This window comes from Trachypithecus francoisi, unplaced genomic scaffold (genome assembly GCF_009764315.1).
Source record: "Trachypithecus francoisi isolate TF-2019V2 unplaced genomic scaffold, Tfra_2.0 Contig01440, whole genome shotgun sequence".
NCBI lineage: Eukaryota > Metazoa > Chordata > Mammalia > Primates > Cercopithecidae > Trachypithecus > Trachypithecus francoisi.
In genome coordinates this window covers 13,961,502-13,988,418 of record NW_022681431.1, presented here as the reverse complement: position 1 = coordinate 13,988,418, position 26,917 = coordinate 13,961,502, and the positions used below count along the sequence as shown (strand labels likewise).

Genomic DNA, 26,917 nt, shown 5'->3' with positions numbered 1-26,917 from the left:
TGGTTTAAAATAATTTTTTTATTGCCCAGGATATTTTTTTCTTGTGTCTTGCTTTTTTTTTTGTTTTCTTTTTAATAACTATCAACTCAAACTGAGGGAAGCTTGCCTTTGTGTCTTGGGGGAAAAAAACAACTAGACAATAAGCTTCTTTTACATCATTTGCTAACCTGATCTCGTTTTAAGAGAGAGATGGTAGTTATGTTGCAAGAGTAAAATTTATACCATGAATGATACAGGTCTAGTCTGGTGGTACTAATTAGAGATAATAGCATTGTTGACAAAATTATAATCTGCTGGTGGCATTTGCGGAAAAGAAGCCCTTGCAAATTTCTAAACAACAGTAAACTCTGTTAGGAAATTCTAAAATGTCTTACAGGCCAAAAAGGGTATAAGGTTAGTAAAATGCCTCAACAGAGTTTGAATAAAATACTGGATTGGAGAGTTACTGGAATTGGATATGTAAAAACAGGGTGGTAGGTTGGGTCATGCTTACAATGGTCTCAAGTTCAAATAAGCTACTGTGACAATACACCACTTCACAGGTCACACGCATTTCCAGGGGCTTTTCCTTTCCCTCAGTAGGTGCTGGCAGAGGGTGTGCTCAGTCGCTTTCCAATATAGATGCTGAAAGGAAACAGAGGTATCATGTTTCACCTGTTTCAACAGTTCTACACCAGCTTGTCCACAGTCTGAACTCTACTTAACACTCTTCAGTCTTTGTAAAAGGCTCTAAAGGTTTGTGGGCACCACTCCCCAAACACCATGAAATCATCGCCGACTTTCTTAAAACCAGTCACCAGCCCAGCCAAACTGGTTTTATATGATTCTGTTTACTCTTTAAATTGGGGCTCCACAGCGAGGGGGTAGTGATTAGACAAAGTAAAGCCAGAGAGAACAGATCCCTCCACAGAGTAAATAAAGCAGCCCAGCTCCTTCAATATGTTTCCTTTTGGTGGACAGAAGGTTCTACTGACACAAAAATATAGTAATATGTGAAATTATTTTGGTGCTCTATGTAGGACAAAAAAGAAAAAAAAACAAAAAAACCCTTAAAAGCTGTCAGTGCTTTAAAGACAGCTCTTACTAATAACTCTTAAGGATTAGGGGCCTTATAATACTTTTTCAGGCCAACCAAGTATTTGGCCTCTTCAACAGCAAAAGCAGAAGGGAAGTTAAGGAAAATATGTAACAAGCTTCACCTCCAGTGCAATTAAAGCAACCAACTTTTTAAACCCTCTTTTTACATTCATCTATAGCAATAGTTATACTTACAGCCAAGACAAACAATCTGAAGATGACTGAAAGAGAGACGGCAAGGTACAGAAACCAACCGCTTAAGGGCAATGAACTGCTGTATAGGTAGCAACGTATTAAACTCCTATACCTGCCCCACATCGACCCCCACCCAGCGGTCACACACTGCTCTTCTGCACAAACCCCTTCTAGGTTGCTGTCTGTGATTACTGTCCTCGCCCTCACAAAAGCAGATCAAGCACCCAAGAGAGACAAGAGGGGCGTGTGGAAAGCTGTATGCAAGTTTCTGAGGTCGTGACTGAGCATCTCTCTCCAATACGCTGAGTTCCTTAAAGGGAAGAAAACGATGACCCACCTTCTGTATATCTTATATGAAAACGACCCATTGGGCATGCTTAGAGCACAACATGTGTCTTGAAAAAAATTAACAGCTACTGTTTAACTCCTAAAATCTTTCAGAAGTGTAATTCTTCAATTGTTTAAATCAAGGAAAAAAAGCAATTTATTTAAAAGATGTGGCTGAAAAACTAATGAATTACACATAAATATGAGGTCGATTTTAGCAAAATAAATGAAAATACTACAAAGTTAAAAAAGGAAAAAATGAGCACCAATCAACCTACCAGTTTCACTTAAAAAAAACCATTCAATGTAATCATGTATTTTCCCATATGAAAAAAGTATTTGCATTGACCACAAAATTTACATGTTAAAGATTAGTTTAGTTCAAAAATTACTCAAGATTAAACAACAGGCCGGGCGCGGTGGCTCAAGCCTGTAATCCCAGCACTTTGGGAGGCCGAGACGGGCGGATCACGAGGTCAGGAGATCGAGACCATCCTGGCTAACACGGTGAAACCCCGTCTCTACTAAAAATACAAAAACTAGCCAGGCGAGGTGGCGGGCGCCTGTAGTCCCAGCTACTCGGGAGGCTGAGGCAGGAGAATGGCGTAAACCTGGGAGGCGGAGCTTGCAGTGAGCTGAGATCCGGCCACTGCACTCCATTTCGGGCGACAGAGCGAGACTCCGTCTCAAAAAAAAAAAATAAATAAAAAAATAAAAAAATAAAAAAATAAAAAAAAGATTAAACAACAAAACCCAAAAAGAAAAATCAATCACAGAAGAGTCCAGTTAAAAATGATCATTTAGGGGATTAATAGGAACATCTTTTCTTTTTTTTTTGAGATGGAGTCTTGTTCTATCCCCCAGGCTGGAGTGCAGTGGCATGATCTCTGCTCACTGCAACTTCCGCCTCCCGTGTTCAAGCGATTCTCCTGCCTCAGCCTCCCAAGTAGCTGGGACTACAGATGTGCACGACCACGGCCAGCTAATTTTTGTATTTTTAGTAGAGACCAGTTTCAACATGTTGGCCAGGCTGGCCTCGAACTCCTGGCCTCAGGTCATCCACCCACTGTGGCCTCCCAAAGTGCTGGGATTACAGGCATTAGCCACCACACCAGGCCAAACATCTTATTTTCAAGTAAGAAAAAAAACCTCTACTATTATTAAAAATGCTTATTTGTAGAACAATTGTGTACCCACTTTAATCATTCTTAAGTTAACCTTATTTGCACTGAAACATTAAAAGTAAAGCAGTAAAAACTGCTTTCACATACATTTCTTCAATCCGAAAATAAAATAGGATAAAATGAATGGAAAAAACTTCAAGAGTTGGCCACTACTTACCCTAGCCCCAAAGCCAAAACATGAGAAAGGAAGAGAGATGGAATGAAGACCTTCAGAAATTCTGCGGAGAAAATACCCCCTTTCTTCATGGCTCCACTTTTCCTCATGCTTAAAGACACAGAACGTTTAGGGTGTCTGAAGTGGAACTCCCTGAGAAAGAAATTCAGAGGCAGATGTCATTTGCTGAAAATATCGCGGGGATTACCATCCATTCCCTATAAGCGGGTGCAGATCAACTGTGTCCACCGACAAGAAACATGTGAGAACTCACTTGGGTGGAATGTTTTCGGGTCTACTGGACCAGTCTGACACCCAGTCCGCACTTTTCTTCAAAGCCTCAACTTCCTTCTCTCCTTCTACAACTTCTTCTTCTGACTGTAAAGAATAATTCAAACTTTAAGAAAAAAAGGAAGACCAATTCCTCCTAATACAAAGACAAGTCTGGACAGGAAATATACCAAACTCATAAGGTTGCGTCTCAGCAATTTTAGATAAGAAACAAGCTGTTTTTCTAAAAAATGCTGAAAAATAATCTAAGATCAGAGTATGTGATATCTTCAGAACAACCTGAGTAAGCTTTACTGTTGGGATATCTAAGCACAGCATAGGAACTGGAAAAAGACTGTATTTTGGGATGTAATGCTAACTGAAGTATGAAAAACCTCGATAAGAGTTATATCTGGGCGATACTTGTAAGGAGGTCCATTATATTATTCTCTCTTGTATGCACTTAAAATTTCTGTAATTAGGCCGGGTGCAGTGGCTCGCGCCTGTAATCCCAGCACTTTGGGAGGCTGAGGCAGGTGGATCACTTGAGGTCAGAAGCTGGAGATCAGCCTGGCCAACATGGTAAAACCCCGTCTTTACTAAAAAAAAAAAACAAAAAAAAACAAAAATTAGCTGGGCATGGTGGCGGGTGCCTATAATCCCAGCTACTTGGGAGGCTGAGGCAGAAGAATCACTTGAGTTTTGGAGGTGGAGGTTGCAGTGAGCCGAGATCCAGCCACTACACTCCAGCCTGGGCAATAGGGTGAGGTTCTCTCTCAAAAAAAATTCATAATTAAAAAAATAAAAGGAAATTAAAAGGATATGCTAAAAATAAAATGAGAAGTAAAACAAAAATAAGTGAGAGATGTGATGAGGAAATAAATAATAGTATTTACTGAGCACTTAAAGGGGCAAATATTATTCCAAGCATGTTACATGCATTAACTTTTTTTTTTTTTCCTGGAGACAAGGTCTCGTGTGTCACCCAGGCCAGAGTGCAATCATAGCTTACTGCAACCTTGAACTCCTGGGCTCAATTAATTCTACCTTAGCCTCTCAAGTAGCTGGGACTATAGGTGTGTGCCACCACGCCCAGCTAATTTTTGTATTTTTTAAAGAGACAGTGTTTCACTACGTTGCCCAGCCTGGTCTTGAACTCCCAGGCCCAAGGGATCTTCCCCGCCTCAGTCTCCCCAAGTGCTAGGATTACAGGTGTGAGACACTCTGCACCCAGCCACATGCATTCACTTTCACCTTGCAAAAAACAACCCTATAAAAATAGGAATTATTAAAATCCCATTTTACAGATGAGGAGACTGAGACATAGATTAAATAATTTGCCTAAAGTTCCACAACCAGTACATAGCAGGGCCAGTATTCAAACCCAAGAACACTGTATAGAGCGGTCCTACTGTTAAGCACCAGGGTTGACTCTCCGGAAGATTATATTTTTAGGACAAATTGCTATGCAAACATTTTCCAAGGTTTCGAAACTATGTTAGTCAAAAGTTTTTTGGAATAATTCATAATAGTTGAGTCAGAATTTAACATCTGTCACATCAAATAAAATAAAAAATGTGATTTTAAAAAATTGCTAATGATAACCTACAGTTTCAGGCCAAGAACAATTAACATTTCCAATAGCTCCCCTTTTAATAGAACCAAAAGGAGGGGAAAAGTCCTAAAAATATTTATTTATTCAGTTATATTGATTCAGTATTATTTATTCAGTTTTCTTTTTGAGACGGAGTCTCGCTCTGTCACCCAGGCTGGAGTGCAGTGGCACAATCTTGGCTCACTGCAACCTCCACCTCGTGGGTTCTAGCAATTCTCCTGCCTCAGCTTCCAGAGTAGCTGGGATTACAGGCACCTGGCACCACACCTGGCAGATTTTTATATTGTTTGTAGAGAGAGGGTTTCACCATGTTGGCCAGGCTGGTCTCGAACTCCTGACCTCAAGTGATACACGCACCTCGGCCTCCCAAAGTGCTGGGATTACAGGCGTGAGCCACCGTGCCTGGCCATATTCAGTTTTAAAGAATGTCCCCGGCCGGGCGCGGTGGCTCAAGCCTGTAATCCCAGCACTTTGGGAGGCCGAGACGGACGGATCATGAGGTCAGGAGATCGAAACCATCCTGGCTAACACGGTGAAACCCCGTCTCTACTAAAAATACAAAAAACTAGCCAGGCAAGGTGGCGGACGCCTGTAGTCCCAGCTACTCGGGAGGCTGAGGCAGGAGAATGGTGTAAACCCGGGAGGCGGAGCTTGCAGTGAGCTGAGATCCGGCCATTGCACTCCAGCCTGGGAGACAGAGCCAGACTCCGTCTCAAAAAAAAAAAAAAAAAAAAAAGAAATGTCCCCAAACCTAAGGGCCTCAAAACGAAGAAGCATTTTGACATTTTATTTTGTTTGACTGGGATTCACTCTTTGACTAAAGCTGTCATTCTTTTCAGTAGGTAGCTAAGAAATGCTGAGTCTGACATATTCACATGACTCTTTTTTGACAGGTCTAGTTCTCTGTGAAATAGCTACCCCAGGACAGGAGCTTCAGACGGGGCAAAGTAAAACCCCTGTGCGTTGTCTACTGCTCGTTAGTACCATTCTTATCTAGTTCTGCTGAACTTGGCAAATTCCGCTGAATAACACAATGTAGCATTTAGGATTAAGCTCTTTCCATTGGCTATCGAGATTACTCAGAATCATGAGTTGGCTCTTTGGAGTAACACTGAAATCATCCCAAATCAAAAACAAAAAACGGTTACAATTTACTTGCAGATCAGTTGCTGTGCACACAATATCTGACTATACTCAACATACTGCAGGTCGTTTCTGTTTAGTTTCCTGCTTTGGCCTCACAGGTCTCTCTTTAAACCTGCTCAAAGATTTAACAAGTTAATATTTCATAATTCCTGACAGAATGAAAACGCAGTAAGATTTTACGCTCTAATTTTTGTTTTCAAGAGGATGGAATTTTCTCAGTTGAGTGAAGCAAAGTTACCTCTGAACAAGTGTTTTCAAAAGAAAACAAAACAAAAAATAACTCCAGATAAATTTCTCAACTTATTCTAACACTTTAAGAGTGGTAAGCTTTCCCCATTTACTACCGCTCTGTGCTTCCTTTTATTAGTCTTAAATTTGCCACTTTCAGGTTTTAAACTGCCTTCCAATTCTTAGAATTCCAGAATATGGTAAAAACGTACTTAATCTAATTATGTAAGATTTGTGCTTTTAAAATCAATAATCCTCTCTCTATACCTACATCTATTCAAAGAAGATTCCGGCTGGGCACCGTGGCTCACGCCTGTAATCCCAACACTTAGGGAGGCTGAGGTGGATGGATCACTTGAGGCCAGGAGTTTGAGACGAGCCTGGCCAAGAGGACAAAACCCTGTCTCTACTAAGAATACAAAAATTAGCCAGGCGTTGTGGTGCACACCTGTAATCCCAGCTTCTTGGGCGGCTGAGGCAGTAGAACTGCCTGGAAACAGAGGTTGCAGTGAGCCAAAGCCACTGCACTCCAGCCTGGGCGACAGAGTGAGGTCCGTCTCAAAAACAAGAAACAAAAACAAAGATGATTCTGATCATTCTTGCCTGTTCTCTCACATGGAGTTCTTTATTTTCTAATCACTTAAGTTTTCCTTCTCTGGTCCACCTCAAGGTCACTTTGTCCTCTAAATAGGGATATTAAGCTGTATACCATGATTCATGTACAGATAAAAATCACAGTTTTACAAGAGAGGAAAAGGAGGACACTTTCTGTTTGGATCATTTTTCAATAACACTCAACACTGTGCTGGCATTTTTTGGTCCCAGAAACACAATGCAAAAATGTCTTCAATAAATAATCTATATTGCTTCTCGGACTTTTGGCTAAGATCAAGTGAAAAAACAATCTACAGTCTGTTTTCTGATACAAAACTGAGACTCTTGAGAATGATCATCCCAAAAGCAGTTTCATGATCTTTTTCCTAAGTGCACACTGCCTTAGGCGGAAATTCCCCACACCATAACTCAGCAGACATTTCTCAGTTCATTCTCGTGGCTTTGTGAGCTCTCCTGTTAATCGAATCCACTTACTTAGTTCAGTAGGAAGAACAAGGGCCACAGACTGAGACCTGCTTTGAATCCTGGCTCTAACACTGACTTGCTTTGTGATCTTAGATAAGTAATTAGTACAAAGCCTCACTTTTTCCATTTGTCCATGGGGATAATATCACTGCTTTCACTGGATTGAGAACATTAAAAGAGAGGTGGGAGTAGTAACTCATGTCTGTAATTCCAGCACTTTGGGAGGCCAACGTGGGAGGATCATTTGAGGCCAGGAGTTTGAAACCAGCCTGGGCAATATAGCGAGACTCTGTCTATACAAACAAAATAAAAAATTAGCCAGGTGTGGCAGTGTGTTCCTGCAGTCCCAGCTACTAGAGAGGCTGAGGCACAGAAATTGCTTGAGCCAGGAATCGGAGTCTGTAGTGAGCTATACCTGCACCATTGCACTCCAGCCTGGGTGACAAAGCAAGACCCTGAGACACTGTCTCAAAAAAAAAAAAAAGAAAGAAAGAAAGAAATTGAGCAACTAGAACATATCTAGTTAATGCTACTGACTTTCCTTCCTCATCTTAGAAAAGCTTGAAAATGATATATAGTCCTTATAAACACATATAAAAACATTGTATAAGATGAAGTACAGTAACAGTCCTTAACCTGTTTTTTTAAGTTTCCTAACCCTCAACTTTCTTCTTATTCAGGAAGAAAATCAATGTTCCCAAATCCCAAATAAATTAATTTTTAAATTATTGCTTCTTCCATTAAAAAAAAGGCAATGTAAAAGGTTTTTGAAAGTTTAAACTATACCTACTGACAGCTCCCTTATTAAGTCTTACTCAACTGCTAAAATCTCTGTCATAGGAGTTACTGTCTTTCTAAACTCTTCCCTTGGTTGAAACTGACCGATCTGATTGTCAACATAAAGTACCTCCTCTTGATGACGGCCTATGCTCTCTTAGGGATTTGGTCCTGCGAAGGGATCAACACTGGCAAACCTACCAAAGGCCAAAAACCTGACATTTTCTTTCCTAAATTTCAAAAATTCCTTTGGAATTCCAGGACAGATGCATTCGGCTCTAGAATTCCGTGTAAATTCAATATTCAGTTAAGCCTAATTGCACATCTGCAACTCTGTGAGCCAGGAAAGCACTTACCAAAGTGCTCCACAGAGTTATTAAGTTCTTAAGGGAAAAATGTATGCAGAGAAGAGGAAGAAAGTCTAAGGTCAAATAAGCTTGGGAAACATTTGGTTTAATTAAACCCATTTCTTTTTTTTTTTTTTTTTTTAAGAGACAGAGTCTTGCTATGTTGACCAGGCTGGATTCAAAACTCCTGGGGCTCAAGGGATCCTCCTGCCTCCACCTCCCAAGTAGCTGAGACTCAGGCAAGTGCCACCATGTCCAGCTTAAACTATAATCATTTCTTTACTGCAGGAACTGGTCAGAACTACTCATGCGACTACTAGGGTGAGAGTGTGGTCGGAGCGTGGGGCTGCATTACTTTCCATTTATTTGACTTCAGGACTATCTTACAGAAATTCCCTTTGAACAAAATTCTTGAAAACACATTTTGGAAAATGCTAATCTAAACTTTAAGCTTTCTGTATAAAAGGTGATATGGATTGAAGAAATCCTCCTCAGGAAAGACCACAGCAAAGAATTTGATTTCTCTCTTGGATTCCTTGGTACGCTTTCTGCTATAGAGACTTTGTATGCTTTCTTCTACATCAGCTATCACTTACTGCATGTGGCCAAACTGACATACATAAGCCTGCAACTCAAATGCTCCAGTCAGATCATCTTACTACATGACAGCCTGCTATTGTGAGCTTCTCTACAGTATAAAGTTCATCATCATAAAATAAATTCATGCTGAATCCATAGATTTTCGACATTTCAGAGGAAAGCAAAAATAGAGCATAGTAAAGTATGGAGGAACTCTGTGGCCTTCGGAAACAGAAAGAATACTGGGTGGATACACAAAATATTTCTAGTGCTCAGGACACAGCATATTGAAAACCCTACAAAACAAGGTTTTAGTTGCAACTCATTCAAAGGTTCATTCAATATTTTTCAAGCACCCTAAATACAGGAGAAAAAGAAAATGGTTCCCATCCTCAAGAATTTGTACTCTAACGACACTTTCAGGTGATCTTACATATCAATAAAGTTAAAGGCTGGCCACGAGTATTCTAAATCATTAGCAAAAATTATATACTTATCATATTTTAAGTTTTATAACACAAACATTTGTAAGATTTTAATACTATATCCCTGTTTCCAACATTGTGAACTCCTAGTAAACAATATTTATCTTCAAGGAATCCTGCATAATTTAGATAAATTTTATGTCTACCTCTTGAAATTTATCTCAAAAGTCACTGCTTTGATTTCAGATGCATTAAAAAAAAAGTCTTCATGTCTAGTTCTTCATCTTCATTTATTCTGTGGTCTTAAAGCATCTATCTCAGTTTTTTCTACTTATAAACTCAAGAAACTAGCCTGGAGTATTGGCATGATTCATTATGGGCAAGAATTTTCCAATTCTTTTAGAGAGCCAAGGCCCCAAATCCTTAATTGTAAACGAGTGCAACATGAACTATACCATCCTAAATAAATTCCAAAATCAGAAATTCAGTAATAGCTTCAAACTATTCCTAAAAGTCTTCATGTTCTTTATTTTAGCAAAATATACTTACAGAATTTCCATCTTTCTTGTTTACTGTAAATCAGAATCCCCCCCACACACCTGAGAGCTATGGTCCCTGCTGGTGTGCATTTCCACATCAAACATGATCTGCCCATCTTCTTGTGGCGAAGGGCTAGAAGAGAAGGAATTTAGCTATCAGTTTTAATTCTCACTTTGTCAAATGACTTAGTCTCCACTAGAAATTAGAAAATTAAAAGTTACAGCAGTATGGCTTTGAAAGAGCAAATTAGAAAATATAATATCATGACCCCATACAAGAAAAATGTATGTGATATTAAATGGCTAAATGAAATTGAGCATTCTTACTCCCAAAATGTTCTGTACTTTTTCAGTAGTAATAAGTTCCTTCAAAATGATACACTTGCAAAGGAAATACTACCTACAGACACAAACTGTCACATTTTCTTATATTTACTCTTTTGTCCATTAAAGGTAAAAAATCTTCAAATTCAGGAACTTTAGTTCAGAGTTCTTTTTCTCAAAGTTCCCTCATCACTAAATAATTCACCAGTAGTTCTCAAAGTGCATAAGGTAGTTCTCAAAGATGCTTTCAGATGGTCTTTGAGGTTAAAGTTCCTTTCTTAATACTAGTGGGATTTATTTGCCTTTTTCATTCTCATTCTCCCATGTGTACAGTGGAGTTTTCCGAAGGCTACATGATGTGTGATAGTAAAACAGTTAGAATGCAAGGGTGGATGAGAACCAGCTGTTTTGTATTAAGCTGGGTGTTAGCGATTTGTAAACGTGTGAAACAATGCCACTATTCTTATTAACTTGGAGGGTTTACAGAAAATAGGTACTTTCACTAAAAAAAGTTACTTATGTTAAAATGTATTATTTTTGAATATGTATTTTCTCAGCTTTAATTTCTAATATAGTAAATATCAAAATATATGAACCCACAAACAAGTCCTTTGGGGTCCCTAATGATTTTTAGGAATGTAAAGGTATGCCGGGCGCGGTGGCTCAAGCCTGTAATCCCAGCACTTTAGGAGGCTGAGACGGGCGGATCACAAGGTCAGGAGATCGAGACCATCCTGGCTAACACGGTGAAACCCCGTCTCTACTAAAAAATACAAAAATCTAGCCGGGCGAGGAGGCGGGTGCCTCTAGTCCCAGCTACTCGGGAGGCTGAGGCAGGAGAATGGCGTGAACCCTGGAGGCGGAGCTTGCAGTGAGCTGAGATCCGGCCACTGCACTCCAGCCTGGGTGACAGAGCGAGACTCCGTCTCAAAAAAAAAAAAAAATGTAAAGGTATATAATGACCGAAAACTTTGAGAACCACTATTTTACTTATTTCAGAAATATTTGCTTTGAGATATTTCAGAGTGAATTATATAAGCTTATATATTAATATAAAACCTTTATAATTGCATAAAATACATTCTTAGAACTGTAAAAATTTACAAATAAGTTTTTAGACAAAAACAACACGGTCACAAACTGCACTTGATGCAAGAGATGAACAGAATGTGCTAAGCTAATTTCTCAGCTTTATCAATGATTCCTTGTGTAAAAACTGAAAGTCACTGGGGATCCTTCACTACATACACAAACCCTCCCCCAAAATCTAAAATAGAAATAAAAAATATTTGAGGCTTAACTTGCTGAAAGGAATAGATAGTAACTATAAAAGTTATCAAGAGTATGTATACAATGTTAATTAATGTACGGAAATGCTGGTGAGACTGACTCAGAAGTAAGATCGTCAGAAATTGATCTGATAGATGAGGCCTAGGAGTCTTTTAGACTGGTATAACTGACATAGGAGATTCTTAAATGGGGACAAGAAAAGAGAAAAGCTGGTTCTGCATCAAACAAACGACACATATATTTAGGAAATTTTTGTCTTGAACTAGCACAGGAGTCAAGCAGAACTGGGCACTCCTGGTGGCCTCAGGTTACTATCTTGGTGCTCATAACACTGTTGGGTTCACAGCTACACATCCGGGTAAGGGTCAGCCTTACACAGCCTTGACCAGGTCAAGGCAGTCAGGGTGACAAAGTCAAGAATCCTATGGAAGCATCGCTCTGCTTCCATATGCTTCTTCACACTGGCACCAACCTCTTCTCTGAACTGTTTATTTCCTCCTAACAATTTGGAATGCATTAGAGCTTCACCCATGGCACATATTAGAATTGGCTGGGGAGCTTTTAAAATATTGTGATGTCTCTACCCTGCCCCTGTCAACCAAAATGAGAAGTTCTTGAGATGCAGTCCGTGTGCTGGCATTTTTAAAAGCTCCTGGGTGAATCTAGTGTGCCGTCAAGGTGAAAACCCCTGTGACAGGATGGAAGGCAAAGCAGAACACACTGGGGTTCCCAGCTAACAATCCTTGCAGCAACACAAATATTTCTATGCAATAATTTTTAAGTTGAAAATATACATAGATCAGCTCTAGGACTGATACCCAACAACCCCAAAACTTTTCCCCCAACAAAAAACACTTCCCAGTGACTTTTCAAATACAGAGACGCATGGCAATTCAAATGACGTGAGTTTTGAAGACACTCCTCAATGGTAAAACATGTTAGTCGAATATCCCAGAAGAGTACTGTTGCACACTCAAGTTCTAGGCGTTCTCTGAAAGATGACCACTAATCTAGGGCCTGGAGATACATAAGATGAGGGGTAGGAAAGTGTTCAAAAGCACTTGCCATGCCTCCTTCTCACATGCTTTAGCAACCTAAACTGAAACATGATCATGGGAGGGTGAAGGCATATTCAGTCACATGTAAAACTGCACCATAAATGAAATAAGATGAACAGACAGGTAAGCAGGTGACTTTTCTCTGCTCATTGACAGCACCGTGTGAACAACAGGCTCATGGACACCGTGGTACCAATGATCAAGGCCTACACACTTGAACTTAGAGTGAAAGCCTTGTTGACAGGCCATAACAAGCAGAAAACTTGAGAAACCCATCAGCGAGTTCCATAACATAAATACAAATCTTCATTCGGAAAGACAGACTAATGCTGTAGCTACTAGAATCAAGGGCAAGCTGTTCAGAAGAGAGCCATCTGTTCTGGTTCCGCTTATGACAAGAGCCATCCCAGGCTCTAAGAAACACAGGGACAAGTAAGGGATGACACGGGGGTGGCGGGGGTGCACAGTGTGCCACAAAGCCAACAAGCCAGTCCCCCCGCTGCCTTGGCAACATGAGTGGATCATAAGCCACTCAGGAAGCTGGACGTGTTTTAACTCATTTCTCCTTTTTTTCACTTCTTCTAAGTAATAATATGTGCAATATACACAATTTTTAGAAAATACAAAAATGTTAAGAAGAAAAATATCCATACTGCATTCCTAAAGATAGTCACTGTTTACATTTCCTTAATCTGCTTCCTGTGCGTTTGTATTTTATGGTTAACATCAGTTAACAACTCCCCAGAAGGTCATCCAGTGACCCATAATGCTAACAGTGTAGCTGTCACTGAAACAAGAATTTTTTAAACGTCATTTAATATCTAGCCCTTTTGGAAAAAAAACAGAAAAGTTTATACTAAAAAATAATGACCTGGTTTCATTCCACACACATATCTCATTGTAATCTTACTCTTTCACCATAAGCAGTCCTTAATCCATGGAATTAGTTTCTTCAGGTCAAACACAGAAAAATGAGGTCTGAAACAAAACATCCTCTGAGAAAGCAGAAGAGCCTTCAACACTATCTTCACAGACCTTGGTTGGTGCTTCCAACTGTGCAAACATTGCTATAACGTGCAACGACCTGCAGGTCCTATGAGTCAAACATTTACTGAGTGTCTATTATGTGCCAGCACCATTACTGTGAAGCTAACAAAAATGAAACATGGCTCCCGCCCTTTGAAACATCAAGATCTAGAAGGGAAGACAAGACATATACAGAGGTAACTAATTCAAGGCAGTCTGTGATCTGTGAAACAGGGATACAAAGGAAAATGGGGGAAAACTATATTAATTCTATAAATTAGCATTTACGCCACTGAATTTTTAAACCGATAAACTGCTAAAAACAATATAATCTGGGTAAGAAAAATGACAATCTGGGGAAAAACAGTGGGCACTGAAGCATCTGTCAATTAGCTGTCTCATATAAACACAATATATATCTGTGCAATATATATTACACTGCAATATATCAGAAGGCATATTTTGCTAAGTGAAGATTTAGGCAAATAAATTTTCCCTAGAGAGAATGAGCCCTATAACCCATTCATTTCCTGAATTCCACCAAAACATGGGTCTCACTTACCTGTCACAGTGAGAACTGCCTCTTGAACTACTCTGTCCTGATTCATGTTGTGCATCCAGTAGAATCTTCTCCATGTCTCCATTGTGGATGGAGGATGAGGACGGTACGTGTTCCAGCCCCCCGTTTTTCCCATTGCCATTATCATTGCCATTGCTGCTGCTCATGGGGAGCTCCACCCAGGAACCTGTTGGACAAGTCAGATAAGTTAACCACAGCAGAACTGAAATCTGTCATGTGCACACAGATGTGAACGTGGTGAATCCAGATAAGAATTCTGACTCTTCTCAAACCAAAGGCAAAAGTATTCTGAAGAAAATAAGTAAGAATAAAAGTCTAAAGATCTATATAGTTCTGTTCCTGAAATAGCTCATGCCATCAACTGAGAAGCAGCTCGAACTCTAAAACATCTCAGAAAACGTGTTTTCCAGTCAATATTCTCTCTGGGTAAAGCTTAGTTTATGATAACACTTTACTGAAAACTCTGAGGTTGCTTTTCAAAAAAAAAAATTGCTACCTTTAGGCTACTTACCTTTAATATTTTAGTTGGTGTATATATATACACACACACTTTCTTCATAGTCTACCTCATAAGCTACTCAGCTGTATCTGCTCCAGAAATGAAATAAATACATCACTTACAAATTTCATAAAAGGTCATCTAAGTAAGTTAGCAACTATATCCTACTTAGTGCAAACAACTGAGAAATTCCTAGAGAGGGAATCTAAATCCAATAGCAAAAATTTCAATTTGTACACAAATCAGGAGCATAAAATTAATGCAGCTGGTTAACTAAATCAGGTGATAATGCTAAAAATTCAGAAAAAGGCTTTAGCTCTGTCTCACTGATTACTTTCTTCATTTCCTTTATATCTCATGCTTTCTAGTCTTTCTCCTTTTTTATACACTAAACATACCTTGTGAACTTGTATTTTTTCTCTTCTCTCCCACGAGTTTCCACTTTCTAGGGTTTTCATTAAACCCTGTTGATGTGGGGGCAGAAACAACCGCCCATCAGCTACAGGCAAACAGGAAAAGTTTTCTTGGACACAAAGTTGAAGGGGTGGAGCCACAGAAAAAGGGGATGTGCCACTGGTAATTCTGCATAGGTCTTGAAAATATTTATTGGTCCAATGAGTTTGCGAAACATATTAAGGTGCTTTAATTTTAATAAGAGTTGAGGTCAGGTACAGTGGCTCACACATGTAATCCCAGCACTTTGGAAGGCTGAGGCACCAGGATTGCTTGAGTCCAGGAGTTTGACACTAGCCTGAGCAACATGGCAAGACCCTGTCTCTACAAAAGAATAGTAAGTAAATAAATAAATAAATAGTTAACAGTAGCCAATAAACTAACTTCACAGTAAAAAGAGATAGTAGTATATTTTGTTCATAATTTCCATTTCTTACAATAAATTTTGTTTCAGAAAATGTAACCAAGTGGCTTGGTGTGGTCATCCCTCTAAACTCCCAGCAGAAATGTTAGAGAGTTCCAGGGATGAACAAGGAGTTCCGTCAGTAAGTTAAAGTAAAATCATCAAAACTGGCTCAAACTCTAAAAGGCACTCTAAATGTGGCGATGGCTACACCAGTTCCAGAGTGAATTCAACATCGCCCTCACAAGAAAGGAAACTCCAAGGCAGACGTAGCTGGGAATCTGACCCCATCACTTCCTGTCTACCTTTGTGACCTGAGCTTCAGCTTCCTCATTTGTAAACAGAGATAATAATAACACCGGGGTGCTGTGAGGATTTAGTAGTATCAAGTGCTGGTAAATGGAAGATGCTCAGTTATACACTAGAATTTACATTTATAAGTCCTTAGAACCCTTTTCTTTCCGTTTGAAGCAGCCCCACTGGCTACCACCATCCCATAATCACCACCAATTCCTTAGGACTCTGCTGCCAAACGACAGAGCTGTACATCTCCATGGCCTCATTCTATACACACATAAAATGGACGCAGACTAAAGATAACTCAAAATGGATTAACAAATACAACTAGCAAAGCTAAGAGAGATCTAACATTGAAGATAATTTATCTAGAGTGCCTCTGGGGTGTATAAGAAATACGCCAAAAGCATCCCTAAATATAGAGCTCTGTAAAATATTTCAACTGGAGAGAAAGGGGGTAGGGGAGATAATATGTATATAAAAACAGTTTTTTTCTGACTCTCACTGTTTCTAGGATTTTCAAACTTATTTTTAAACCAATGGAACCAGTTCTTCTTGTATAGAAACCTAATGCGTACAATAGTAACAAACCAAAACCCAGAGCTGCTCTGACAGAAGCACAGCTAAGGAACCAGGAGTTCCAGATGGGTCTCTGTGGAAGCCAGTCTTCCCTAAAATACAATTAATGTTCACTTGAAGTAGCTGATCAAAGAGAAAAAAGGGTGTAACAAACAGTATCAGGTTTTCCGTTCCTTACTTTTGTCTTTCTTTTGAGACAGTCTTGCATTGTCACCCAGGTTGGAGCACAGTGGCAAAATCACAGCTCACTGCAGCCTTGATTCCTGGGCCCAAGCAATCCTCCCACCTCAGTCTCCCAAGAAGTTGGGACTACAGGGCACATGCCACCATGCCCAACTTATTTATTTATTTATTTTGTAGAGATGGGGTCTCCCTACATTGCCCAGGTTGGTCTCAAACTCCTGGGTTTCAGCAATCCTCCCACCTCAGCCTCCCAAAGTGCTGGGCTTACAGGTATGAGCCACTGCTCCCAGCCTGGTTTTTATTTTTTTGAAGGACTTTCAAATCAATGTCTGGATCCTATTTTCTTCATTAAAAACACGTAAGTAACCATAATCTAATATATACTTTAGGAACTTGAAAGAGACATACCTAGAACAGCTTAGAAAAAGTGATCTGTGCTGTGGCCTCCACACCCTGTAGCATAACTGAAAGCACTTCTACTTAAGGCAGACAATTTGTACTTGGCATACACTGGTATAGTTTGGTCAGGGGCTGAGACTGAAGCCAGGCTCCCACTCTCAGTTACAGCTGTTACCCTCGCACAGGGTACTTAACCTCTTTGTGCCTCAGTTTTCTCATCTATAAAACAGAGATAATAATTGTATCTACCTCGAAGACTTTTTTAGGAGGATTAAATGAATAAAGCACCCAGAACAATGAGAAAGGGCCCTAAGAAAGTTTTAGCTACTATAACTATATTCTGTATCATAGAAAAACCATTCCTTACTGGAAAAATGTGTTCCTAGAAAATGTAAACATCAGTACATAAAATTAAAAATTAACATCTTTCCCAACCTCCCATTCCTTCTCCCAAAGGAGCCACTTTTCACAGTTTCACATGGAGACTTGCAGAGTTTTTTCCAATGAAATATAGGTCTGTTTTTGCTTTTGTTTTTATAAAGAAATGGAACTGTACCATACACACACACTGACATATTCTGTAAGTCGTTTTTCAGACGTCTTCCCTATCAATATATACTGACATTCATTCTTTCGAACAACTGCATTGCATCTCATCTTTTATAAAGATATACCATACTTTAACCATTATCTAAATGGCAATGGTTAACCACTACTCAGATGGTTGTTTCTAATACTTTGTTATTACAATCAGGGCTTCAGTGAACATTCTGGAGAATAATTTGCCAATATGTATTAACAGCCTTAAAAGGGTAGATTTCCTTTAACTCAGTAATTCTCTTTCAAAAATATCATCTATGGAAATACATAGTGGGTGCAGAGAGTTATGTACATAGGCATTAATTAAGAGGCTACATATTAATCTTTTGAGTAACATACAAAAAAACAAATATGTCTTCCTCAATAGATGAAAAACACATCCGTTTCCCATCACCTGATTCGTTCCTGATTTACAGCCTCAGAATTTCTTAGTATTCTAACTCTACCAATCTTCACAAAGCCCCTTTTTACTTGCAAAGGAAACAAGGCTAGATAAGACGTTTGTGCTGTCCAAGCAACACAAAGTAGAAAACAACCACAGAGTGAATTCTCTTCCTAATAATCAAGCTTGAAAACTAAAAGCTGGAAAGCTTTCTCTATTATTTAAAAGACTTTACAAATTAAGAGCTGTTCCTTATGCCAATCTGTACATAATATGCAATGACATGAGGTATTTTCTGGTTTGGGTTTATTGGGAATGACTAAGAGATTCAGAGAAACTTCTGTGAATGTTTCTCCATTCTCTAATATAATAGATCGTGAAGGGTAGTCCAATAATTGTGATTATACTCATTGCTGTATGTTGCATAATCTTTACAGTTTTATAATCACTAGTTCAATCCTCTTGCAAGAAGAAGAGGAGAGGAGCTTTGGGACAAGAGGAGGAGAGAATGAAGAGTATTTCTCCTCATTTTTTCCCCCTAACTTTTAAAGGCCCACATGTAACTCTTTTCAAATTTCATTATATTTACATTCTTTCCTCAAAGCTTTTCATTCATTATTGAAAGGAATCCAGACCAGGCCAACAAGAGTCACTGGCATTCTTCTTAAAAAAAAAAAAAAAAAAAAAAGTTGGTCTTTTTGCAGAAGTATGTATTACACACAAGTTACATAGGTATTCAAAACATTATGAGGCAGTGACAATCCATGAAGGCCTTAACAGCACTCTTCATAACAGGAAAGCAAGGACATCGTGCTTGAAGACGTTTCTATTTAAAAAAAAAAAAATAGTTTGTGACCAGCTTGGGCAACAAAGAGAAACTCCATTTCTACAAAAAATAAGTTAGCCAGTGACCAGCCTGGGCAATGAGGTGAAATTCCAACTCTACAAGAAATAAAATAATTAGCTGGGTGTGGGGGTGTGCACCTGCAGTCCTAGCTACTTAAGAGGCTGAGGAAGGAGGATCACTTGAGCCCAGGAGGTCGAAGCTGCCATGAGCTTTGACTGCATCACTGCACTCTAGTTTGGATGACAGAGCAAGACCCTGTCTCCAAAAAACAAACAAACAAAAAAAAATTGAAAAGAAAAAAAGGCTATATTTCTCAATAACAAGAATTACACTATGACTTATACTACTGCTTTGATTTTCCTTATTCGACCAATTGAATCTTATTCAAATATTCTTAAGGAAATTGATAGTTTTCTTAACAACAAAACAAACTGGACAACATCCTTTTGACTTGGAAGGAGTTTGGGTATTTGCCCTGTAATTTTTAATGAAAGTGAACAGTCTCTCCACAGCGGTAAAGGTAAAAAAAAAAAAAAATCACAGAAATACTTCATTATTCAACTATTTCAATAATTTGCTATTGAAACTCTGCTTTGACCCCTGAACCAAAGATAAAAAATCCCAAACCCAAGAAAATCTGTACATTTCATCTGTTTTTCAGTTGTGCAACTTTACCCAACAAAGTCCTTCAACTTATCAGCAATTTGGATAGTACTAGGCGCCTGAATAAATTGTTTTGCCCAATGCCCAAAAATCACTTCAAGGAATCAATGAGGCTTCTTGTTTTGTTCAGTGCAGTGTTGTGTAATGAGCTAAAAAAACGAACAGAGTTAACAGGAAAGAGGGGAGTAATTAAATATGGCATTATCTAAAAGCTTTTCAGAAAGCTCACCCTATCCCATGTAAAATACTTTCTATCTAGAAGATTTCCCAAAGCAACATTTTGATATCCCATGCAGGCTGAGAGTACTTCCACCTCTGTAAGAGCTGATGTCAACCAAGCAGGAACCGACTGGCCAAAGACATCAAACTCCTCATAGGTCTGTCAGACTCCAAGATAAACAATGACATATGGCTCAGCCCTTTTTTTTTTTTTTTTTTTTGAGACAGAGTCTCGTTCTGTCACCCAGGCCGGAGTGCAGTGGCCCGATCTCGGCTCACTGCAACCTCCGCCTCCCGGATTCAAGTGATTCTCCTGCCTCAGCCTCCTGAGTAGCTGGGATTACAGGCGCCCGACAAGCCAGCTTAATTTTTGTATTTTCAGTAGAGAGGGGGTTGGTCTCTCACTATGTTGGCCAGGCTGGTCTCGATTTCCTGACCTCAAGTGATCCACCCGCTTCGGCCTCCCAAAGTGCTGGGATAACAGGTACGAGCCACCGCGCCCTGCTTGGGTCAGCCCTTGTTGTTGTTGTTGTTGTTAAAGGGTCAAAGGAAGATGAAAATCCCTTAGATTTCAGTGAAATCATGTACACCTACCAAGTATCTTCACTCATAAGAAAACTGTACAATTAAGAAACAGAATACTAAAAAGAAACAGAAAGGTGGGCCACCTTTGTGAATTAGGTAGAATAACACACTGACAAAATAAGACACACAGACCAGTAGGAGGTTCTGGACCACTGAAAAGAAGTCCTGAAAAGAGGCCGGGTGCGTGTAATTCCAGCACTTTGGGAGGCCCAGGCGGGCTAATCACGTGAGGTCAGGAGTTTGAGACCAGCCTGGCCAACATGGTGAGAGACCAACCCCCTCACTACTAAAAATACAAAAATTAGCCTGGGTTGGTATCGGGCGCCTGTAATCCCAACTACATGGCGAAACTTCGTCTCCACTAAAAATACAAAAATTAGCAGGGCGGGTGGCAGGCACCTGTAGTCCCAGCTACTCAGGAGGCCGAGGCAGAAGAATCGCTTGAATTTGGGAGGTAGAGGTTGTAGACAGAGCGAGACTCCATCTCAAAAAAAAAAAAAAAAAAGCCCTGAAAAGAGCAGTAGACAGGCTGAACATGAGAACCTCTGCTTTGCTCCCAGCCAGTTGTGAACTTGGACCAGGCTCTTTACTCTAGACTTGTTTCTCTACAGGTAAACAACAGGAGGCAGTTAGCTAGCTCTGAAGTTTCTTCCCATTCTAAAATCTAAGACAGTATGCTAAACATGGGCAATTAACTTAAAATTGCATAGGAATATGTGATACGAATAACGTTTAATGACTCATACATTCATCCTAATTTACTGTGGGAAATAACATAACCATCTTACATTCTGGAATATAGGACATTTAAAGGTTTTGGGAATTAACCCATCAAAACCTGCAGCAGCAGCATCGGTCTTAAAATCTCCAAACTCCATCGCTACCTGGTGAGGGCTGAAACTCTCTTCCCTAGAATAATCTTCAGGCCACGCTGGAAGCATCTCCCTCTTAGGAAAGATATTGCATGACCTTTAAGCATCCAAGCGGTTTTGAAAAGCCTTCATCTGGCCATATGCTCACTGCCCCCATTACCTCTTTCCCAAGAGTTGCATGAAAGAAAGGTTAGGCAAGAACCCTTCCAAGAAAGCTCCCGGTTCTCACGACCAGGAACAATCTGAGGACAAGATGTCTGGGCAGCGGAATGTTATGAAAAGACCCTGGCTTGTGTTGTCCATCAGCCTTGCCCGTTAACTTCCAACTGCCCGAGTGCGTTTTTAATTCCGTTTCTTTAAATGCATAGCCCCACACTCCCTGACGTGTGCAGTCCTGGGTGGTTCAGGAGGCTGCTCTCAGGTTTACTGGGCGCACAACCTCATCGCTTTAAAAAAAAAAAAATCACTTGAGCAACTTCGAGAAAGCTAATAAAAAAAATTAAAAAGGAAAAAGGAGAAGCAAGGCACAGCCTCTCACCGCACACGTGACTGAAGCCACCCCTAGACCAGCAAATGAATTTTCCTGACAAACATGCGGCAACAAAGGAATGCTTGCTGGGGGCTCCCGAGCCCGCCAGACGCTGCCCGCCCGCGGGCCCCGCACACCTGATCCCCGACACGTCCCGCGGCAGCCGCCCGCCCCGCCCCGCTCCCGCGCGTCCATCCCCCGGCGTCCCCGCCGCACGTCCCCATTCCGGCCCACGTCCCCTCCACGGCCCGCTCCGCCCACCCGGCCTCCCCGCCCCCCAGGCCCGCCCCCGCCCCGCCCGGCTCCGCTGCTGGGGACCACCCCCAGCACCAGGGGAATCCGCGCTACCTGCGCCGCTCCCGGACCGCGAACCCAAACGGCCCCCGGCCCAAGACCCCAGGAGGCAATAGAGAGGCCCGGAGCCAGGCAGGCGCCCCTCCTCCTGACAGGTGACGGGAGCTGTCAGTCACCCGGACATCCCCGGCCTGGGCCAATGAGCCGCCTTCTCCTCCCGCCTCCCGCGCCGCGCCGGTGGCGGCGGCCGGGGCGGCTCCTCCTCCCCCATCCCCTTCACCAAGCCCTCGGCCCCGCACTCACTGTTGAGGCCCGCCGGCTGCGGCAGAGACTGGCCACTTTCCTCGCAGTTGTTGTTGTTGTTGTGCAGGGGCGGCGGCGGCTCGACTAGGTGGGACATCGTCGGACAGCTGGCAGGGCTCCGGCAGCAGCAGGACCGTCTCAGGCTCTCAGGCAGCAACACAACAAGCCGAGTCCCCCGCCCCCTTTTCTGCGCCTGCGCTGTCCCTCCCCTGCCCCTGACGTCAGGGCCCGCCCAGGCCACGTGATGACAACACAACAAGCGACCTGACGGGGCAGGGGCGTTCCCCTGCGGGTCCCAGACGTGGAGACGCGCGAGTCAGGCTGACGCGCGCGCCAGGAACGAACTCTTAAGTGTGACTTGGGATGACCAGATGGGATGAGTGATGCCAGTGGCACTGGGAGAGAGGATGAGAAGAAGCGGAATGAGGAAGTGCGCTCCTGTGTTAGCGCCCGCGCCTCCTCTCACACAGGGTTCACACTGCTTTATCCAGCGCTGCGCATGCATCTGTTTTCTACCTCTTAGGACTCACTTCTGCAATAGGTGTCTTGGGGACACAAAGGAAGCCCCAAACCCAGGTGCTTCCACGTGTAAACTCCAAATAAAGCTGCTGAAACATCAACCCTCCATACGGGAAACAAGGGAAGGCCGCCCCCAAATTTAATTGTTACAGAATTTTTTAAATGTCGATTACAAACACACCATCATTGTAAAAAAAAGAAAGATAGAAAGAAGAAAGGGAAAGAAATAAAAAAGAAAAAGAAAAATTCAGGAAAAACAAGAAAGCAATCACCCAAATCCCATCGACTAGTCGACTTCTGGGACATGACGTGGGAAGCCGTTTATCCTGTACGTGGATGACATTTAACTATTTTCCTGAGCACACCTCCTACTTCACGTCTCCATGTCTTCGCCCTGTCTACTTGGTTTGATTTATGAGTCACATATGTTTCTCTCAGTCTCTGACTTGTCTTTTAATCTTTTTTTCACTGTGTAGAAGCGTAAGGTTTTCATGTAATCAGATTTATCATTCTTACATGACTTGGGGAGACTTTCGCACCAAGATTATTAATCTATAATTCCCCTATAACTTTTTCTAATTTTCTTATAGGCTTAAATTTACATTTAGAGCTCTAATCCATCTGAAATTTATTTTCCATATGCTGTAAATGATTTAAATTCAATTATTCTCAATTTTGTAGCCCATTGACCCAATAATATTAATTTTAAGCCATCCTTTCTACCCTGATTTGAAATTGTACCTTTGTCACTCTCTGAATGTCCACAAAATTGTGAGTCTGTTTCAGGGCTATCTACAATACCTCTGTTAGATAACTATTAAAGTTTCTCTTCATTTGTCTTTTTCAGATGTTGATGACTAGTTACTCTTCAGATGAGCTTAAAAATGGACTTGTCCAAGATTGACCATGTGTTGGTAATTATTGAAGCTATGTAATACATTATTCTTCTAATTTTTTAATATATTTGAAAAATTCCACGCTAAAAGATTTTTTCTAAGGATTGATTTGTCAAATCCCTTTGCAAATTATTTTAAGATTTTGGTCAGAAATGAACTCTATTAATAGATTGAGTGCTCTTTTCAGTCATACCTGGAAGCAGGAGTTCGAGCCTCAGCTGGTAGGGATTGGCGGCTGCTGGCCATCTGAGTTTTTTAAAAATTGCTTGCCGTGAAGCCAGTCTGCAGCCAAAATGTCCAGCAGAAACAACAACAGGCTGCCCAGCAACCTGCCGCAGCAACCTGCCGTTACAGAATCAGATCAAGCGAGACCTACCGCCCTACATTGAGGAGTTTCTACAGCAGTATAATCACTACACATCCAATGTGGAGATTTTCAGATTGCAACCAAATAAACCCAGCAAAGAACTAGCAGAACTGGTGATGTTTATGGCACAGAACATCCTAGATATGTGCATCTGAATAATAGGAGAGAAAGAAACGTCAGAAGAGCCTTTGCTTTGTTACAGATTAGTCTCTGCTATGCAGGGTATCTAAGTAATTTTCCTCAAGTGGTGAAAGATCTTCTGTCCTGTAATCATACCGTATTGGATCCAGATCTTCAAATGACATTTTGCAAAGCTTTAATCTTGCTGATAAATAAGAATCTCATCAATCCATCAAGTCTGCCAGAGCTCTTCTTTGAACTTCTATGTTGCCATGATAAGCTTCTGCAAAAGACTTTATACACACATATCGTGACTGATATCAAGAATATAAACACAAAACGCAAGAATAAAGTGCATGTAGTGTTGCATGTTAAGAGATAGCATTGCAACCACAGCCAAGATGTCTTTAGCTGTTATGACTGAACTCTACAGAAGGAACATCTGGAATGATACCAAAACTGTCAATGTTATCACAACTGCATGTTTTTCTAAGGTCACCAAGATATTAGTTGCTATGACATTCTTTCTTGGGAAAGATGAAGATGAAAAACAGGACAGTGACTCCGAATCTGAGGATGACAGACCAACAGCAAGAGACCTGCTAGCACAATATGCTACAGGGAAGAAAAGTTCCCAAAACAAGAAAACGTTGGAAAAGGCAATAAAAGTGCTCAAGAAACAAAAGAAGAAAAAAAACCAGAGGTGTTTAACTTTTTAGCTATTCACTTGATTCATGATCCCCAAGATTTTGCAGAAAAACTACTAAAGCAGCTTGGATGCCGTAAGGAGAGGTTGGTAGTGAAGATGATGCTCATGAACCTCATCTCCAGGTTGGTGGGAATTCATGAGCTCTTCCTCTTCAATTTCTGTCACTTTTTGCAAAGGTTTCTGTAGCCCACCAAAGAGAAGTAACAAAGATCCTTCTGTTTGCTGCACAAGCATCTTATCACCTAGTACACCCAGCAATTATTCAGTCATTGCTTATGACTGTGGCCAACAATTTTGTTACTGACAAGAACTCTGGAGAAGCCAAGACAGTAGGAATCAATGCTATAAAAGAGATAACAGCTCAGTGTCCTCTGGCCATGACTGAAGAGCTTCTCCAAGACCTGGCCTGGCTCAGTATAAACCACACAAGAATAAGAATGTAATGATGTCTGGTAGAACTTTGATTCAGCTCTTCCGAACACTGAATCCTCAGATGCTGCAGAAGAAAATCTGGGGTAAGCCTACAGAAGCCTCCGTAGAAGCAAGAGTACAGTAATATGGAGAATTAGATGCTAAAGATTACATTCCAGGAGCAGAAGTTCTGGAAGTTGAGAAAGAGGAGAATGCTGAAAATGATGAAGATGGATGGGAAAGTACCAGTCTCAGTGAGGAGGAGGATGCCGATGGCGAATGGGTTGATGTTCAGCACTCTTCTGATGAAGAACAGCAAGAAATTTCCAAGAAGCTGAACAGCATGCCCATGGAGGAGCAGAAAGCCAAAGCAGCAGCCATCAGCACCAGTCAAGTTTTAAGTCAGGAAGACTTCCAGAAAATCCGCATTGCCCAAGTGAGAAAAGAACTTGACGCTGGCCCCTGAGAAATCCCAGAAGAGGAAATATATTGAAATCGACAGTGATGAAGAGCCCAGGGGTGAATTACTTTCTCTTCGGGACATTGAACGCCTTCATAAAAAGCCAAAGTCTAACAAAGAGACAAGAATAGCAACTGCAATGTCTGGAAAGACAGACTGAAAAGAATTTGTGAGGAAGAAAACCAAAATGAATCCATTTTCCAGTTCAGAAAATAAAGAGAAGAAAAAACAGAAGAACTTTATGATGATGCGATATAGCCAGAATGTCTGGTCAAACAATAAGCATTCTTTCCGAGAAAAACAGTTGGCGCTGCGAGATGCACTTTTGAAAAAGAGAAAAAGAATGAAGAAACTTCCCAGAAAGTTTTCCATTCCAAGAAGAATGCTAATTTGTGTCATTACTCTGAAAATTTATTATTCATGCAGAAGTATTGAGTGCCTTTTATCCCTGTAGATACAAAATGAATGAGTTGTAACTACCCCTTCACTCAAGGCTTGACAGCTTAGTTGTGGGGGTGAACACATACATGTGTATTTACAGTGCAGTGTAAATAGTTCTCTAGTAGAGGTAGGTCCATATTTCTATGCAGTCACTGAGGCCTTATGGACTAACTCTGTGGGGATGAGGGTTATATATTCCTGTAAAACAAAACAAAACAGGACAATTGTAACAAGAGTAAGAGGTTCTTACTTGTATGTAGGCTTACCTGCTGAAAACAGGCCCCTGCTGTACAGATTTTGGGTACATAATTTAGCTCTTTTAGTCAATTCAAGAGATTTAAATGACCCCCTCTTTTTTTTCTTTTTGGAATGCCATTTAAAGGCGTTTTGGTTAAGACCTCATTTTTTGGAATGTATTTAGTTCATCATTTGAGATGACTTCACACTGGTTTCCTCAACCTTCCTTCACCCTGTATTATTTTCAGCCCACTGTTTACCTTGTCTCAATAAAAGGTTTGTTTCTAATGCCAAATAAAAAAATAAAAATATTGAGGGGATTATTGACATATTTATAGAATTGTTTTCCCAGTCAGGACTACGAGATCCCACTTTGTTCTATTTTCCTTTTAGGTGCTCCTTTTAAAAGGTTTTAAACTTTCAAAAAAA

General features: G+C 40.7%; 1 protein-coding gene and 1 pseudogene across 3 annotated transcripts; one reads left to right on the top strand and one right to left on the bottom strand.

Moving 5' to 3' along the window:
• On the bottom strand, positions 1 to 23,179 carry BNIP3L (BCL2 interacting protein 3 like). Of its 2 annotated transcripts, none has more exons than XM_033229179.1 (6): positions 22,329 to 23,179; positions 14,204 to 14,387; positions 10,004 to 10,076; positions 3,212 to 3,315; positions 2,941 to 3,090; positions 1 to 624 (listed from the first exon to the last, which is right to left on the bottom strand). In XM_033229179.1, the coding sequence occupies exons 1-6, from the start codon at positions 22,423 to 22,425 to the stop codon at positions 576 to 578; spliced, it is 657 nt and encodes a 218-aa protein (XP_033085070.1). In that variant the 5' UTR covers positions 22,426 to 23,179; the 3' UTR covers positions 1 to 575. The 2 variants fall into 2 exon arrangements, with proteins under 2 accessions (XP_033085070.1, XP_033085081.1); XM_033229190.1 differs by lacking the exon at positions 22,329 to 23,179 and adding an exon at positions 15,119 to 15,274.
• Positions 23,053 to 26,895, top strand: LOC117093690 (annotated as a pseudogene). Its single transcript, XR_004441192.1, has 3 exons — positions 23,053 to 23,175; positions 23,695 to 24,237; positions 24,309 to 26,895. The product of XR_004441192.1 is annotated as a protein SDA1 homolog (transcript).
• Positions 26,896 to 26,917: the final 22 nt, after the last annotated feature.